Source organism: Lycorma delicatula, chromosome 5 (assembly GCF_047948215.1).
Source record: "Lycorma delicatula isolate Av1 chromosome 5, ASM4794821v1, whole genome shotgun sequence".
In the NCBI taxonomy this organism is placed as follows: Eukaryota; Metazoa; Arthropoda; class Insecta; order Hemiptera; family Fulgoridae; genus Lycorma; species Lycorma delicatula.
The window spans coordinates 105,012,152-105,031,771 of NC_134459.1; the positions used below are offsets into that span (position 1 = coordinate 105,012,152).

Genomic DNA, 19,620 nt, shown 5'->3' on the forward strand with positions numbered 1-19,620 from the left:
TTCCACAGGTAAAACTGAACACAATGATTGAGATTTATATAAGATTAAGATATTTACATATAAATGTTACAAATAAATTAGTGCATATGGAGACTAAACCAAAATAGGTAATACCTGCAATATCATTTAGGCTTTTTTCAAACCTACCCCACTGTTCATTTGATTACGATAGTATCTTACAGTCAATGATTTAAAGATATGATGTATGATGTACCTGTGTACACTTGATCTTACTTATAGTAACATAATAAATTTTGACAGAAAATGAAAAAGTAAGAAAGGATATACACAAAAAAATGGAAAAATGGCCAAACAACCCATGATAACTCATGATTTCATGACTGAATTCATGATTACTTTGGGCATTACTTTTACTTGAGTCAATCATTTCTTACATTTCCCTTTCCTAACAGATTTATTACATCACACCAAATAGCACCGGATCAACTTGGATTAGACTATAAATTGTCCTTCTTTTAATCAAATAGTTCTGTAACATGTACAGAGTCTCAAGTAGCAGCATTGTAAGAAATGAAAGGATATAAAGTAATGAGGGCAAAATACCAATATTGAAGTCCACATATTAAATTTCTTATTCTTACAGAATTGTAGATTATGAAATTAATATTTACATTAATAGAATATATAATTTTCCATTTTTTTTCTCTTCAGGAATCCAGATATTTAAATTTTATTCACAAAAAATAACAGTAAAGTTAATAAAAGCAATAAAGAATATGAAAATAGAGAGTATTTTTTTAATTAATGAACAAAAATTAAAAAAATAATGTCTTACTTGTATAAAAAATTTAAAATTTTGTTTTATTAATTCTGATATTTACTGAAAACTAACCACAGATAAAATAACATGCAAAGTAAAACGTAATACAATATAGAGTATCTGTATGCCTCTTTAATAACCTACAATTTAATTTAAAAAATAATTTGAAGAGCTTAAATAAAAACTTCCTGTTTAGTGTCATACAAATTATATGCATCGTTATTAAAATTTATATTAAAGACATTAGTAATATTTTATTTTAATTACACAGAAAACCCCCCTGAATACAATGATTCATTTAACTTATAAGTAATAATTTTATTTATCAAATAATAAGTATACAAAATTAAATTATGGTGTGGTAGCAAGTGAAGAACAGATTCACTATAGCTCAATAGTAAAGGCTGGGATGGGATCCGAGGCTTACACCATTGTTCATTTGTTTATAACATTCATTCATTTTTGTGTTTATAACGTTCATTTCTGTGAGAAATGAATGAACAAATCAAACAAGTATAAACAAAGGTTTTAAACAAATAATCAAAGATAATTATAGTTTCCTAGAATTAGTTGTTGAATTTTTTTATTTTTGGAGAGATTACAAGACTAACAACCCTTTATTTAACAAGTCTTATCATGACCACTGGATAGGAAACAGTTTATATAATAGTCAACAGGCAGTCCTCCCCACTAGTGCATCCAGAAATATACTGTTTCTATTGGTTAGATATCTTCGGCATGGACCTCGTAGGTTGTGATTTACAGTGAAAAATATCAGCAACTGGTGTTAAGGAATAATATATAAGGAAAGGAGATAAATAATGAAAAAAAAAAAAAATATATATATATATATATCCTTTTTTTTTCCACCTCATATATATATATATATATATATATATATATATATATATATATAAAGGCTGTTCAATAAGTAATGATAATAGTGATCCTGAGGGAAAATGTGTTTTGAAGGGTGGTAATATACATATCATCATGTATCCCATTCTTTTAGCAATCTATAATGATCAATTTTAAGTTGATCAGTGCAGTGAGTGGACGTATGTGACGATTCGTGTAATGTGTGTTAGATATTCGCCTACCATGTCAAACATGGATAAAAATTAGAGCAACGTTGTAACGTGAAATTTTTAGTGAAACTCAGGAAGAAAAGACGAGTATGAATTATTAACTGCGGTGTATGGTGAAGATGTTATGAACCTTCTACAAGTGGTATAAAGCAATCGAGGAGAGTAGAAAGAGCACTGCTGACAAGCCATATGATGGGTGCCCTTCAATGTCTTGCACCAAGGTTGTAAAGAATACAACTACTGCTATCGTCTGCGAAGAACAACAAATTACTGTTGGGGAGCTTGCCGCATGTCTAGAAATTTCAGTTGGCAGCGCATTTTCGATTTTGCACAATGATGGCTATGCAATACGTGTCTTGCAGATTGGTGCCATGCCTGCTCACACCAGAGCAAATGTAACATCTCAATGGAAAAGGGTGCAGTTGCCACCTCCGAAAAAAGCAAAGATGAGTTGCAGCACCGGTAAGGTTATGATGATAATCTTTTTTGATTCTGAGGGATTTTTGTACCAACATGCTGTCCCTCAAGGTCATACAGTCACGGCAGATTATTCCAAATCCGTTTTGATCAAGATTTTGCATCATTTTAAGAAAAAACGGTCGCACAAAAACATTAACAAAATTTTACTGCATCATGACAATGTGCGGTCCCACGTCGCTCTCTGTAGTTAATTTTTTAATGCTTGCGGCATCGCAACTGTACCCCACCCACTGTACAATCCAGATTTGGCCCCTTGCGACTTCTGGTTGTTTCCCAAAGTTAAATTTCCGCTCAGGGGATGCATATTCAAGACCAATGACAAGGTCATCAAAACTGTGGAGGTGTGCTGCAAGGAGCTCGAGAAAAATTGTCTGGCATTCATATTTAAAAAGTGGCAGGAACAATGGGAAAAATGTATTAGGACCAACAGGGGTTACTTTGAAAAAGAGCGTGTGGATTTTGAAGACTGAATATTTTTTCTGTAGAGCATTTTTATGATTACTTTTTGAACAGTCCCCATATACATCCATGAAATCGAGAAGCAAGAACAGAAAATCCTTAGGAAAATCCACAATGCGGTACTCAGAGACAGAACCTGGATCAAAAGACCCACAAAGAAATTATATGAAAGCACAGACACCACCACTGACAAGTTTAGGAAAAGACATCTACAATTCCACAGACACTTACACAGGACGGGTGAAGACACACTTACTAAGAAGATTTTCAGCATCGTCAATGTAAGTAAATTAAAGTCATCTGGATGAAAGAAACACAAGATCATCTGCAACGACTGAACATATTAGAAGAAGAAATCATGGACAGAAGGAAATTTAGTAATGAAATCAGAAATAAGAAAATTGAACAAGAGCAAAAAGAGAAACATAAGGAAGAACATGGATGGAGGAAAGGAAGAAGAAACATAATGAACGAATGAAGAGGTTTTGGGAAGAAAAGAAAAGAGAAGGAAGTAAAGCCATGATTGGCTAAAGTTCATGCTCTCTCCTTAAGGGGGAATAATTGGAAATAATAATAATAATACATCCATGAAGAATATATCTACAGAAATAACAGCATGAGGTAAATAACCTAACCCAAAAGGGTCTTTCCAGGCAGCAGGCATTCATTTTACCCAGATCCCTTGAGAGACTGGGGTTTTTATATCCAGGATGGAAGCAGCACATTATTAATTGGTTTTGTATACAATCACCAATTTATCTGCTATACTACACAAAATCCAAATGAATCTATATTTTTTCTAATGTTAAATAAAGTATTATTTCACAGATTTGTAGTTAAAATATTTTTTTTAAATTAAAGTGAGGGTCCAGGACAAGATGATAAACACCACAATATCTGGAATATCTTATGAAGAGGCAATTAAGAGGCAAAAAAGATGAAAAGCACAGATAAAATTTAATGGCTAAAACCAAGATTAATAGAATTGTTCAGATAATCAATAAAAAAAAAGTGGTTGTTGTCTATCCTTGGGCAAGTAATAGGATGGAGTTAATGTTTAATGAAAAACTGCAGTAGTTGATAGCTGTTATAATTTAAAAAAAAGATCCATTCGAAAAATTATTAACTAACCACCATCCACTTCAAACAAGTTTCCTTCACTTTTGATGTAGCAGTTTTCCTACACTATACTAAATGACAGATTCCTAAGTATTATTAAAAGATCCTTTACTACATACTTTATAATTATTCAGAATTATATTTACTCATTACTTAATTATTCAGAATGTAAAACAATATAATTATCATTATCGTTACATATATACATAAAGTTTTTTAAAAATAATTAATCAGTCTCCCATTTAAAAAAAAATGTACATAAAACCCTGATTAAAATACAAAAATAATAAATACATATACATATCACATCACACCTTAAAACAATATTTACATATAATATAACTTTTTTAAATTAATTAATTTAAAAAAGTCTTTCAATAAATACATCGAGTAGTAGTAAATGCAGCATCAAAGTACAACATTTGATGAAGATTCTTCATTATCAACAATAGATGGGATGTTAGGTTCAGATTCAGCACGTTTTTTACTTAATTCAGGACTAGGCGGTGCACTAAGTTGTATCGGTGAAGTAGAATTTACTTGCTGTATTTGTTGTATATTTGGTACGCTTCGAGTTAAACATTCAGGTTCCGCTTCTCCGATACTTTCTAATTTAGCAACACCAACTCTTAGCATTTCTTCATTTAAACATACATCAGTTATGCTAACCTAAAATAAAGATTAAATAAATTAGTAAATATTTAAGTTCATTAAGTAATATTGGATTAATATAAAAACGGTAATACAATTCCAACTAATACAACTATGATTTAAAATATTTTATATTGATACATTAAACACAATATCCATTGCATCTACTGATTATCAATAAATTCATGAGTTAATATCCACATCTCTCATTTTAACCATTCTCATTCTTTATTGTAAAAAAACATTCTTTATTGTGGAGAACAAGTAGATTTAAGGAGATAAGCAAAACATATTTAAAACAAACTAATATTAATACTAAACACAAAGCTGATAAAAAGAATTCATCATGAACTTTGAAATCTCAGTCCATTATAATTAATAAACAGTAAAACCTAAGAATATAAATTTAGACATTAATCCTAGTTCTAGTATAAATCACTGAATGCTCCAAGATAACTTAGAAGTTGAAGATAGCAAGAAAATAAAAGCTTATAAAAATTTTTAAATATGCTTCAAAATTAAAATTAATATATTAATAAAAAAAAGATAGGAAGTTTATATAATGTAACCATACACAAACTGCCTAATTGGTTCAATGGCAGCCACAAAAATCAAATATATCCATTTGAAAGGAGTAAACTATCCAACACACATAACATCAAAAGTAATAGCGTCTTCACCTTGTTTATATTTAATAAACAAAATTATACATTATATAATTTTAATTATCAATCATAATCAGGAATGAAACCTGAAACCAGCTGATATAGAAACCAGCATATTTTTCACAATATAAATCCACTGGCAATAATTTATGTTTGAGTTTTAATTATATAAAAGTAATTAAAATAAATACATATGTGCACTAAATACTTCAAATAACATACAGCACTATTGGAAAAAATTGCACCAGGACCAAGAGTTGATCTAGGATCTGAATCAGCAGGAGTAGTTGGTGGAGCTGTAGGTGTACTAATTGTAACTTCTACTGTTGCTGAACGCCGTAATGGTCCAACGGGCCTTGTCGGACTAGTAGCTGAATCTTTTATAATTCGTACTGGGCTGTTCTCAACTGGCATGTTTTCCTGTTTAATATAAAAGATTTTATTACAAATAATAGAATACATTTTTAAAACAGATGATAATTTATAATACAAACACAAACTAAACAACCTTCAGTAAAGAAGACAATAATTTAAAATAAACAAAATTATTAAATTCTTAAATAGCAATTTAAGTTATAGGGCAAAAATGCTTTGGCGTTATCATCACCTAAAATATAATAAATGGTGGAAGATTTTTGCCATCCTCAATTACTGTCAATATGACTGTACATCACTGTTTTTCATAACCACAAGTATGCATGCGAAAGTTTTATCACAAACAACATTAACTGTTGAATCTGTTAGCATGACAAACTAAACTGGGGGTTTGATCAACATTTCCTATCTGCCCCATAACAAATTATTTTGTTATTGTAACTGAATTAAATATCTCTGGAAGGCCAATAATTTTCCTCAAAAGTATCTGGCAAATGATCACAAGCAGATGTACATTTTCTTATTGACAGTTCATACCTATTCATAAAATGATTTAACCATCCTCAACTTGCTTTAAAATTTGATATTTGAAGTTTCCTCACGATCTGTGGGGATTTTAATTGTGCCATCTTTGTTGAACCAGCAAATCCCTGCTCGTGTATGTCTTGAATGTAAGAAAATAATTGCTCTTCTACTTGAGGAAACTTCTGAATTCAGTCATAAAATCATCTTCTACTTTTACTACTATCCATAAGTTTCTCTTCTTTCTTTCTTCAACTTCTTTACATGATTCCAAAACATCATATTTTTGGCCTACTGGACAGTTATAAATTTCATGGGCTAAGCGAATAACTTTTAATTTTTTGCCAACCATAAATGAACACAAACATTTTACAGAACTAATTTCTATTAGCTCGCTTAAAACACAGTGTTAATCCTTATTATAAGTAAAACTGAACACACAATCTACCTTCACTCAGCTAAAACAAAATGAATACTGCAGTGTTAAGTTGAGATGTTTTAAGTCCTATACAAAAGTACAATAAAATGAATAACAGCAATGTCATAATAACCAAAAATGTGAAGAAAAAAAAATGCTTATGACAAAAGTTTATTTATAAACAGGCAATTACAATACAGCCTACATAACAGATGTGACTCAATATTTAGTTACCAATGTGAAATCAAAAGTAATTAGAATATAAGCTACAATTCATTTATGTTACTAACAAATATCAGTATATTATACCACAGTAAGTAGTACAATATTAATTACAGGTATTAGACCCTTATTTGGAAATCCCTATGTACCATGCGCACCCATATTTTCATGTTGGTTTTTAAGAAAAAAAGGTACATATTGTGCACAAGTAAATATGGTAATTATCCTCTCCCAGTACCCTAGCAGATATAAATATTAACAATATTTTCTGCTAAATTTTACAGATAAAAAAAATAAAAAAGTTACCAAGAATCAGTATTTAACACTTGATTTTAATAATCCAGGATGTTGAATGGGCCTTGCTTAAAAAAATTCATTTTTGGAATAAAAACCATCAACACTACAGATACATGGAGATACTGCATGATGGTACATATTATAGCTAATTTGTTTACCTATTAGCATCACATATTACAGTAACACAAATAATATTACTAAAAAAGCACTACTTGTTTCAGTTTACAGTAACAATTAATCTAGTTATAGTTTATCCACTACATAGTACTCTACAAGTCAAGAACTACACAGTAAGTAGTTTACAGTCAACATTGTAAGTAAGTAACAAGGAGTAAATTTTGAATTACTCAAAATTATATTACTTCAAATAAATAAATAAAATAATTTTTATTTTTACTGATAAAATCATACATCAGAAACTTCCTCAATGAGTCAATCATTATCACACACATTTTAATTATAGCAAAAATCCATTTAGTAAATAAGCATGTATAATTCACATAATTCTATATTAAGGTGTTTTATACTGTATAACAGAGAAAGGATATATATATATATTAATTCATAATAAATAGAGACAAATTCACATGCTTATATGTGAATGTATATACATATACAAATATATGAAACTGTATCAACAATAATTACTTTTTGATAGCAATATTTTGCGAGGTAGAACAGTAATATATGCCAATACCTGTAATCCCAGTTGCATGAGACTTTCCTATAATCTGAAATAACTAAGATTATTCCTGGGTCTAAAATTAATGCAAACCGACAGTAAAAGAGTGGCAATTATAATTTTAAATTCAGTTTATTTATGGCAATGAATTTCAGGTGCGTATCTGAATGTAGGATGAAAGGAGTCTAAATATAGCCAACCAATATATCATTACATTTCAAGGAAAAAAAATACTCAAAAGAAAAATAACTAATGCTAAAGCCAATAGACTGCAGTACACAGTAAGGGATTGTGGTATAATTGGAGCTGTCTCCTACAGTCTATTTCCCCATCAGGTTAAAGACACTCCTTCCTTACAAACTAGAATATGTTTTATTGAATGATATGGAAAAAAAGATACAATGGTTAAACCCAAATCATATATGAAATTAGTCACATACCGGATTTGGCTAATTTTATTCAAGTGACCACTTTATACAAAATACAAAACTGGATAAAAGAAAAAGATAAAAATGATTTTAATATCACATGTAATATCCAAAAATAATATATATATATAATATTAATCAGAGATAACATACATAATAGCAGAGAAAAAGTGAAATTACTGTATACAAAAAGATGATAGGGGTTGCCAATGTAGAAGTAAAAAAGTCAAGTGTAAAACACAATTATGCAGTTTTAACTTTACAAAAGTAAATCGGTTCAGTAGCCAAAAATGATACTGCCACAAGAAATCCAATTCTAGTTATAGATTTGAAAATGGGTTATCGATAAGATATTTGATAAACTATAGCAAGTAAAAATCTTAATACTTAAGAAGTAAACTATGTTTACAAAAAAAAAATTAGTGACAAAAATTCTACAATTTATTTTATATGTAATTACAATTAAATTTTAATGAATATTTAGTCTATTTTAAAAAGTTTTGTGATAAAAATCCATCATGTGGCAGCAATTTACTTATGTTTTATACGAGTAGTGCCATAAAATAAATCACATACTTATTACAGAATAATATTATATACAGAATATATTATTAGATAAGATTTGAAAGAATACATTACAAATAGGATATATTCAATTTATTTTTTCATTAAATGCATGCACCAAGTATCTAATATCGTGTAACATTCATTTCACTAAATATTAATGTATTATGCTACATCCTAATAATCCAAAAAATATGCTAATCTGAGATACATGAACTTAAGATTGCCAGGATGAACTGCAATTATTTTATACTACTTTTCAATGGAGATTATATATACGTATATCTCCCATTAAAAAATTCTTCTTCACTGCTTCATTGATTTAATAATAAATATAACAGAAATGATGAAATTATAATTTAATTACTGTAACGTTCAGTTTATCTGGTACGCCAGGTTATCCAGTCGTCAGCCAAGGCAAACAAAATTAAAAAGTGACCACAAAAAAAATCTTGTACTTGTACGGTGCCTGCAATGTCTCAGTGACAACCTCAATATTTTCATGTTCGTGTATCATATAAATATGATAGTATGATATAAATTGCAGGTGTTAGATCACACAGTATTTTGCTAGGCCTATTGTAACTCATTCTCTTGGGGTCTACGAGGAGCACTAGCATACCATCTGCATTTCATGCGCTTTCTTCTGTTTACATCAGTTCAGTTGGCATTGTGCTACTGTGTTCCAACTGGAGGTTATGTTTTGTGTATTTAATGGTTTAAGACTGTAGTGTGATAGTGTTGTTTTTGTGCAAGTTAAACTTATTGTGTTGAAATTTTGTAAATGAAGATGAATGGTGATAAGAGGGTAAAACTCATGGTAATGATTGAACAGAAACTTAATGCTGTTAACATACTTGATGCTGGAGAGTCCGCCAAGAAAATAACTTCAGAATTGGGAGTAAGTAAAACTACAGTTAGTGACTGGAAGAAAAATCGTGTTGAATTGGTGCTCACTGCAAGCCTCAGGAAGTGACATAAAAGTGCTTAAGACAATGAAAAAAGACCCACATTTTAAAGATGAGAGCAATGGAATTTATAGCCTGCAGAAGTTGGTTAGATCACTAGAAGAAGAGGTACAGCATACGCCAGATAACAATTGCCCGAAAATCTTTGTCTGCTAACAAAGACGCTGTGAATGATTTTAAGAAGGATTTCTATAAATTGATAGTTGGCGTGTCAGGTGACCATATATATAATTGTGATGAGGTGGGCCTCAATTACAAAATGATGCCTACAAAAACTCTAGCTGTAAAACAAGAAGCAAAGAACGAGTCACGTTGCTTGTTTGTAACAATGCAAGTGGCACCCACAAATTGGGACTTACACTTATTGGGAAGGCTATGAAGCCCAGGGCATTTAAAAAACTTAAAAACTTAAAAGTTTTATTTTTAAAAGACTTGAGTTTTCAAAATACTTGGCTTTATTTTTAAAGAATGGTTTTTTAAAGAGTTCATTCCATTAGTGGAGAAATTTTTGAAGGATAACAAGCTTTCAAGGAAAGCCTCTTCTTTTAGACAGTGCACCTTTGCGCCCTATCAATGACAAGTTGCAGAATGGTGACATTAAACTGCTTTTTCTTACTGCAAATGTAACATCTCTGTGCCAGCCTATGGACCAGGGAGTACTAGAGGCCTTAAAAAAGAATACCATTGGCGACTTCTCACTTTTTTGAAGGTACCAAGAAAAATGAGGGAAATGTTGAGAGACTGAAGCAGATTAACATATTTGATGTGATAAGATGAAGTTCTGAAGCCTGGAGAGAGACCTCACAAATCGCACTCATCCGATACTAGAAGATCTTTCTTGATCACCAGGGTGATATATATGAGCCAATACAAACAGATGACAATGCTATGATTGTTTTACTTCTTCAAGTTATCCCTGGATGTGAAAGTGTGGACATTTCTAATGTAAATGATTGAATGGAAAATGATGAGAATGAAGAGATTATGGATGAAGACATAGTATATATGGTGTCCAATGCGCTCCAACAAACATCGTAACTTTAAGCTCAACTAAGGTTTCTCATTCTGATGCTTTAAAAGCCATTGAAACCCTCCTCAACAGCCACAACAGGATGAGGGGAATGCAGCCGACATCAGCTAGTTACGAAGATGGAGAGAAGAAGCCACAACAAAAAAGAGGTAAGAAAACAAAAAACTATAAAAGACTTTTCTTCTAAATGAGTAAGGACTAAAACTCTATTCAAAAACATTATTTCACTTTATAGTAATGGCATTTGAAAACATAAAACTGTAGTTAAAATTTTAAGAGATTTAATGGCTAATTTAGGGATAAAAATTGCATTACACTACTGTACTGTATTTTTATTTTTGGCACTACTGTAGTATATCAGGAAGCACTGTATTAAATTTCACTAGGGAAGGTAAAGCTTTTTCAGTTGTTTAACAATCTACAACACAAATAATTTGCATAGTATTTCTGAGCATTCCAGATTATCTGGTTTTTTCACTATCTGGTTGAGTACACCACCATATTAGGCCGGAAAAATTTGACTTTACTGTATAGAATATTTTAACAGATTGATTATGTGGATTAAATCTAATGGGTATATTATATATATATATATACACGTGGTCTGAAAATAAAGTAATGAGACTGGTTCTAAAAAACCTTTTATTTACAATCCAATTATAGATGGACTTGAAATATATCACCTTCGAAACAGTTCCCTTGGGAAGCCACATAACGCTTCAAGCAATTTTCCCACTCTTCATAGCAGTGTTGGAACTTAAAAACCTGACTATCCTTCAGATGGTTGGTTACATTTTTTTTATGTTTTCTACGTTACAAAATGGTGTCCTTTGAGGTGTTTTTTTTTTTTAATTCGGAAACAGGAAAAAGTCGCAGGGATTCAAGTCAGGTGAATAAGGTGGTTGAAGAACTACAGGAATGTTTTTCTTTGCCAAAAACTCATTAATTGAGAGTGCAGTTTGAGAAGATGCATTATCATGATGTATTATCCAGTTGTCTTTGACGGCTGATCTCACGCGGGCAACTCTTTTCCACAGTCCTTTAAGAATTTCTCAGTAAATATTTGATTTACAATCTCTCCTGTAGGCAAAAACTCTAATGTACAATAACATTACAATCAAAGAAACAAATTGGCATGATTTTGATTTCCTCATTTTTGCTTTTTTGGGACGTGGAAGTTTGAAAAGTGACACTCCTAGCATTGAAATTTTGTTTCTGAGTCGTACTCGAATATCCAAGATTCATCATCAGTAATAAAATTTTTCTGAAAATCAGGATCAGTTTCAATTTGCCCTAGAAGATCGCACACACTTCCACCCTGTTGTTTTTCTATTCAACATTGAGGTTTTTTGGGACCAATTTTGAACAAATTTTTTTATGTCCGATTATTTGTCAAAATTTGATGGACTGTGGTACGCAGTTCAAATTCAATTCGTCTGCAATCATTCTGATAGTTAATTGCTGGTCGTATGTATCAAGTCTCTGATTTGCTCAACACTGTCGTCACTTTTTTTATGTTAACGGTCTTCCAAAGCGTGGATCGTCCGCAACTGATTCCCAGCCATCTGAAAATGCTTTAAAACACCTAAAAATTCGGACTTGCGACAGAGTGTCATCTCCATACGTCCTTTTCAATTTTGAAAAAGTTTCAGTAACATTATCACTGAGTTTTACACAAAACTCAATTGCACAACATTGCTCATAATTAGTATCACTAATTTTTTTAATACACAACAAAATCTCATTTCACGAAAAGTTTGTTAGTGTCTCATGTGGCAACAATAGACTAAAACCATTAATACCTAATATAAATCAGCTGTTCATATAACAATATGTTTACTAGTAACTTTGCAGAGTTGCCACTTTGGCTGCCAAAAAAGCTAGTCTCATAACTTTATTTACAGACGTTGTATATATACATATAGTGCATATCATTTATGGCATAATCTTTAAAATATTCTCAATCCACATAATATTCTGAATAAATTTATGCATTAACATTACTTTTTTTTTTACAAAAAATCTGTTTAATATCTTATGTTTTTCAATAATTTTTATTTTTTTCTTAAAAGAAGATAACTTATTTCAATAGATGATATAAACCAAATAAGAAATTTTGTATTTTAATTATTTTCATAAAAAGTTTTAAAAAATTATTGATCAGCATGACAAAATGTGGTTTACACTTTTAAATATCTAACTGATAAAGATCTTTTAAAAGCACATTAGCACATATTTAGAAAGCAAGTATCATTTAACATATTTTTTTTTTTTTTAAAAGACTATAATTAAAGTGAAAGAATAAGTATAAAAGTACAAAAAAAATCCATTTTAAGAAAATTTATGCATTTACTATTTATAAATCTACAACAAAAATGTAAAAATACTAAATTAAAGTTCCAAGCTAACACAAAATATCTAAATAAATTCTCAAATGAGCAAGTAAGAAAAATTATTTAAGCAATTAAGGTTTTTTTATTACAACTTAACTGTTACAGGAAAGGAAATTAAAGAATTAAAATAACTGTTATAAAATATTTTTTTTAAAAGCAAAAGAAAAAAGAAATACTTATGTATATACATACCTGCTGATGTCGATTAATCATGTCACAAGCTCTACCAAGTATAATAATATTATTAAGAACTCTGAATGATGCTATACAAAGATAACCTAGTAGTGCCAAACAACATGCAGCTGGGCCTTGAATTTTTACAGCAGTTCCAAGAACACGAATTGCAACAACACCTAGTGGTAAGGGTATGAAACCCATACGCCTTGCTACAAGATCTGAATGATCAGAAAAAGCCTGTAAAAATATTTGAAAGTAACAGGTTTTATTTACAACACCAACTTTCCAATTAAAATACTAATCAGATAAGAGAAATAATTTAAAAGTATGGACACAAAAATTATTTCATAAAAATGAAAAAATTAGAAACATGTTTTGTTACACAAGAATCACACCCAATGTGAAGCAGGACAGTTGAGAAAAAATATATCACATCGTTCGTCACTAAACATCTGCTATAACATTACAGTGCAGTATTTTAGCCACAATAAACATATACTTTTGAACACCAAAATGTCTATATATGTCAATTTATTCAACTATAACATCAACAAAAACAAAAAGTCAACAATGGCCCAAGTCTTACATTGAAGGTTTTTTAAATTTTTATTTCATTTTATTTATTTATCATTATTATATTCAGTATGTCCTGATAACTCAAGATGGCTTGATCACCAGGTCTATTACAATATATGAAAATATTTTACTAAATAATATTATTCTATTTCAATCCAAAGAATAAGTACATACTACAATGCAAGTAATAAAGGAAGTACACTATGATAGACAACCTGCACCAAATTAAGAATTATTACACAGATTGGTGCTACATAATAATATTAAAGTTATTTTAACAATACATCAAACGATTAAACAACATTAAAAACATTAACATTAAATAACTAAATAATAGCAGCAATACATGGTGGAATTTTAAATAATAGCAATAATGGTGGAATTTTCAAACATTTACTGTTCATTAATACAGTATGAGTATACCACACTGAGTTTTTTTTAAAGTAAATTAAAAAAAGTACTTTAATTTTTCAAAGATCTAAATTTGTTGTACTAAAAGCAGCTGTTTTTAATTTTTACAAATCCATATCATTATTCTGATAGGTTTTTTTTAATAATAAAAGTTTTTTTTTCATAAACTTCATACATCAATTTCTCAGAAATAAATTCTCCACACATTTTGATAATAAAATTTACGTATTCACTGGTTATTTAACAAAGTTATGGTACTTCAAACCTAAAAAAAGTGTTTTTCGTCACCAAATCTTTCTGTTTTATGAAGGATGTTATGAAAACTATAGGAGATACAGTTCTGGGACCTGTTTTATTCAATTTTTCAAGTTAAAAAAAATAAGAAACCATCATGTTTACCTCTTATATAAGGCCTTAAATTTCAGAATTACCTCATTTCAGCAGGTAACTGAGATTTTTCACCAGTCGAGATTTTTCGCTAGCCGTAACTTGATAATAAAGTGTTTTGGGACATGTTTGTATAATTTTTTTCATTATTTCAAGCTCTAGAATCAGTTCTCAAATTATGTTCCTTTCCTCCTGTATCACCTGTATTTATTATTGGTATCTTTTAAACTGGGAAGGAAATATTTATAATGTGTTTATTTAATCACAGGCTTCTTCCTCATCATTAATTTTGGTAAACAAACTCTAAACATCACACTTTATCACATACAGTTAACTTTTAGATAAAGTTAAATTTTCATCTATTGCTACACTTTTAATATCTTTTAAAATGGTTTTTGCTCAATATAATATTCAGGTACTGAAGACAGTACAGAGTGAAATTAAATAATTTAATTTAACATATTTTTATTTCTTCATAAATACACAATATGGATTTACTTGTTTGAATAACCTCGGTAACTAAAGTAAAATTAGATAAGTAACTCACTTCAAACTATTCTAAAAATATAATAATAATAATAATTTTTTTTAAATTACATTTTTTTGACGAGTTTGAGCCAAATCATATGCAAGACTTAATGTATAATCACGGTACACATCAACAGGTAGTTCATTAAATCTGGTAATAAAAGCATGTTTAATCCAATCAACTAGAATTTCAGCTAAAAGAACCATTAGACAGTCTGGAAGAAGGACCCAAAATGTCTCTTGAATAAAAACAAAAGAAAATGATAATTAAACGACATACATATTACAAAAAAAAAAAACAAAACAAAACAAAAAACGCTAATAAATAATTATTGAAATGAATTCATAAATATAAAATACAAGTATCTTCTACTTATAATATACATATATATATAAACCAAATAAACTTTGAAGCAACAATGAAATGTAATGACAACAATATTGTGAGGTTGGTTCGGAAAGTAATCTCTCTTTGACTATAAATAAAAATATTCTATTACATACAACTTAAAACTACAGGCTCTTAAATATTTTTTAACATAGTCACCATTTAAATTCTAGCATTTGTCACAGCATTTCGTTAATCTACAAATACTTCATAAAATTCAGCCAGCTGGATACCTAGTCAACATTTCACAGCATTTTGAGTTTCATTGTCATCATCATCGGAGTGCTGTGATGCAAGCCATTTGACAAAAGTCTACTGTGAAACTTCAAAGAAACTTACGTGAGCCATTCAGAGCAAACGTCACAATATGCTGTCATCTGGTACTGATTTTTTTGCATGACAATGCTCTTCCTCATGGTGCTCGAAGAACTCAAGAATCAAATCCAATGGAACATTTTTGATCATCCCCTTACAGCCTGGACTTGGCCCCAAGTGATTTTCATCTCTTCACTCACATGAAGAAATGAGATTCACAACAATTTGGTAATAGAAGAATAAAAAATGTTTAATTATAAGATAATTAACAAATTTTCACAAATTAATAAAAATTAGTAATACATTCTGAAACGAGATTGTAATACTAATGTAATCCTTTTTTTTTAAAAAAAAAAGGTTACTTTATTATGAATTTAAGTAGCAACTGTTACAACCAAACTCCCATCATTGTGCTATCTTTATCATTGTTTGTTAACTTCTTTAAACCAAATTCAGTAGCTTTACAAACAGTACAATTCACATATTACTAAATATATATTGCACATATATTTTATACATTTTCTTTAATGATGTGTTTCAATCAATCAAGGAACCAGACAATAAACAGTCAACAAGAATCTCAGAACATCAAACACAACCAAAAACCTACCATCATCAACAATCATTAAAATTGATCAGATCATCACAGAAAGAAAAGCACATTATCTTGATATTATTGTTATACAATTCATAGTAGAGTAATTATGATAATTGCTTATGGCAGTGATTCTCAGGCTTTTTAGCTTCACAATCCTCAAAATATAAAAATAAATATAACGAATATTTTGTGAACCCCCAACCCCAACCCAATGAAACCTAGTTAAAATTATTTAGCTGCATTGATAGCGATGAGTAAGAATATGCATGTATGAAATGTGCAAACATGAGCAATTTATAGGTTCCAACTTAACGTGTACGTGCTCCTTGTAATTTATTTAGCTTGCATAATATTCACTGTGAGAGCATCATGTTCAAAGATGCATATGATATGTTTGAACACATTGTGCTCTCAGCAGTATTAAAGAGAAGTAAGGGATTGCAGAATATAAGTTTAGTTTCTAATGCAAAGTGTGCATCTTTATTAAAGTTTTTAAAAACATAAATTCATTGAAAATAATTACAACTGTGGTTTTGGTTTTTTAGTGTATGGTTAAATGGTGTAACAGTGATTTTTGTTCCAATTAGATTCTTATGCAAAATGGAAAAATTTGTGAAAAAACAAAGTGAGCGATCTACATCTAACCAATTGGTAAAAAGACAAGAGTTTACAATGGCAGTTATTTAAATAATGGTTTTACCTGATTGGATAGAAAGCTACAGTGTACTGTTTACTTTTAAGTCCTCTCCAATGAAAGTATGAACCCATTAAAATTAATTCAGCACTTGGAAACTAAACACCTGGATCATAAAAGCAAACCCTTGGAATTTTTCAGACGAAAAGTACATACTTTGAGAAATCAATAAGCTGCTATTTGTAAGCTAAGCCATACAGATAAAAGTGCACTTGAAGCATCTTATCTCATATCATAAAAGGTAACTAAAATGTCCAAATCCCATACAATCACAGAAAAACTTATATTGCCTGCTGTAATTGATATGGTCAGTGTTTTAATAGGCATGAGAGATGCAAAAAAATTGAAAATGATTCTGCTTTCTAACATCACAGTAACAAGGTGAATCCATCACCTTGTTGCTCCAGATTCACCTTGTTCACATGCTGCAGATGTTCATGATCACATAATTCAGCAAGTGAGTTCAGGTGAAGTTTTTAGTATTCAATTTGATTAATCAACAGATGTAGCAAACATTTCTCAATTTTTATGTTAAGCGAGATATGAATGTGATAGAGAACAGGTCAATCAAAGAAAATATGTTTTTTTGCAAATCAATACCTAGTCATGCAACATGGACAATGTCTTTTTGATGTTTTTTATGAAGCTACTAAAACCTATAACATAGATGGACAAAATGTATTGTAGTATGTAGTTACGGTGCAAAGACGATAACAGGAAAGAACAGTTAATTTCTGAAAAAATTATAAGATCAACTTGTACAACGGGTGGAATAGACATACTGTTTCCTTCACAGACATGCTCTTAATACAAAAAAATGTACCAGAAAATCTCAAACAAATTCTTTGTAAAGCTGTAAAAATAGTTAATTTTATTAAAAGTTGACCATTATGCAATAGGTGTTTGCTAAACTATGCGATGAAATTTTTTTCCATACAGAAGTCAGATGATTATTGCAGGGGAAAGTGTTAACCTGGTTATTGGAATTGCAAGATAAATTAATAATATCTTTCCAGGATAAACAAACACCATTCTCAAAGGTTTTACAGAATAATGAATATGTGTTGCTGTTTGCTTACTTAGCTAATGTATTTTCACATTTAAACACTTGAATGTGAATTTACAAGGATGTAATAAAAACATTCTATTAATGACAGAAAGTTCATGCTTTCATTAAGAAGTTTGATATCTGGATTTTTCACCTTCAAAGCAAAGATTCTGATATGTTTCTACTCACTTCTGATTATACTGAAAAAAATTTAGATAAAGAAGACAATATTCATCACAGTTTGGATAGCATGAGTTAAACATTCAGTCGGCAGAGTATTTCCCAGAAGATAAAAATGATTTCCAAAAGAGATGGGTACTGAATCCATTTAATGAAAATGTTGTTGCAGCTGCTGAGTTACCAGCTAAGACTCACAACCAGCTCATCGAAATGGCTGCTGATAAAATGTTACAACTACAATATTTGCTCATTGAAGTGAATGTGAAAATTTAGTTGCAGAATTATTGAAAATATTAATCCTTTCAACATATCTTACCTCTGTGAAAAGGGTTTTTTGTCTATGGCTGCACTACAAACTAAATATAGGAATCATATTTTACCACTTGGAAATAATTTGCTTCTGTGTATTTCTAACATAGATCCATGTATGGGGAAACTTTTAAATGAAAAACAAATGCAATCTTCATGTTAATTTATTCTTTTTACACATGTACTTATAAATGTAAGTAAAATGTTTATAATAATTTTATTTCTCATAAAATGATTTCTTATTGATTGTGTGAAGTTGTAGGCTAATTTCATGACCCCCTTTCATATTTGTGAAAGGGGCTTTATGGTATTTTTAAATACATGTTGGGTACCCACAGATCTTTAAAATTTTTTAAATACCACAGGCGTTAAATTATTTTTTTTAAATTTTATTTACTGTAAACCCTTTTCCCACCAACAGATTTGAGTCCAATGAATCTAAGTAAGAAACATAATAATGCATAATAGATATCACACATCACAATAAATTTAGAGTAAATTAACTAGTAGTTTAGCACATATTAGTATTACAGAAGTATCATATTTATTAATGTATTAATAAAAACCCGAAAAACATAATAAAGTTGGCAACCTTAATCATAAATCTGACTTTTGTGCAAATCTGAATAGGGATAAGCGAAGTCAATCTAACTGGTAAATAAATATTAAAACCACAAGATGGATAATACATCCATTTACTTACTTGTAATCTGAAAAAAAGTCTTTAATGAGATATAACTTTCATACCATTCCATAATTGGTGCTACCAAAATATCTCTTTAATGCTTTTGCAATGGTTTTTAAATTTCATTAAAAAACTTTTCTGGGGCCCAATTCCTTTCATGGAAGAAAGAAGAAAGAAGAAAG

General features: G+C 29.9%; 1 protein-coding gene across 3 annotated transcripts in view; it reads right to left on the minus strand.

Moving 5' to 3' along the window:
- Window positions 1–1,705: 1,705 nt before the first annotated feature.
- LOC142325265 (protein TAPT1 homolog) overlaps window positions 1,706–19,620 on the minus strand; it is a 39,527-nt gene continuing 21,612 nt past the window's right edge. For all 3 annotated transcript variants that reach the window (XM_075366793.1, XM_075366794.1, XM_075366791.1), the window contains 4 exons: window positions 15,291–15,460; window positions 13,335–13,556; window positions 5,466–5,663; window positions 1,706–4,596 (listed from right to left, as the gene is read on the minus strand). In XM_075366793.1, coding sequence (XP_075222908.1) covers window positions 4,336–4,596; window positions 5,466–5,663; window positions 13,335–13,556; window positions 15,291–15,460 — 851 coding nt within the window. In that variant the 3' untranslated portion in view covers window positions 1,706–4,335. The remainder of the gene's footprint in view (window positions 4,597–5,465; window positions 5,664–13,334; window positions 13,557–15,290; window positions 15,461–19,620) is intronic.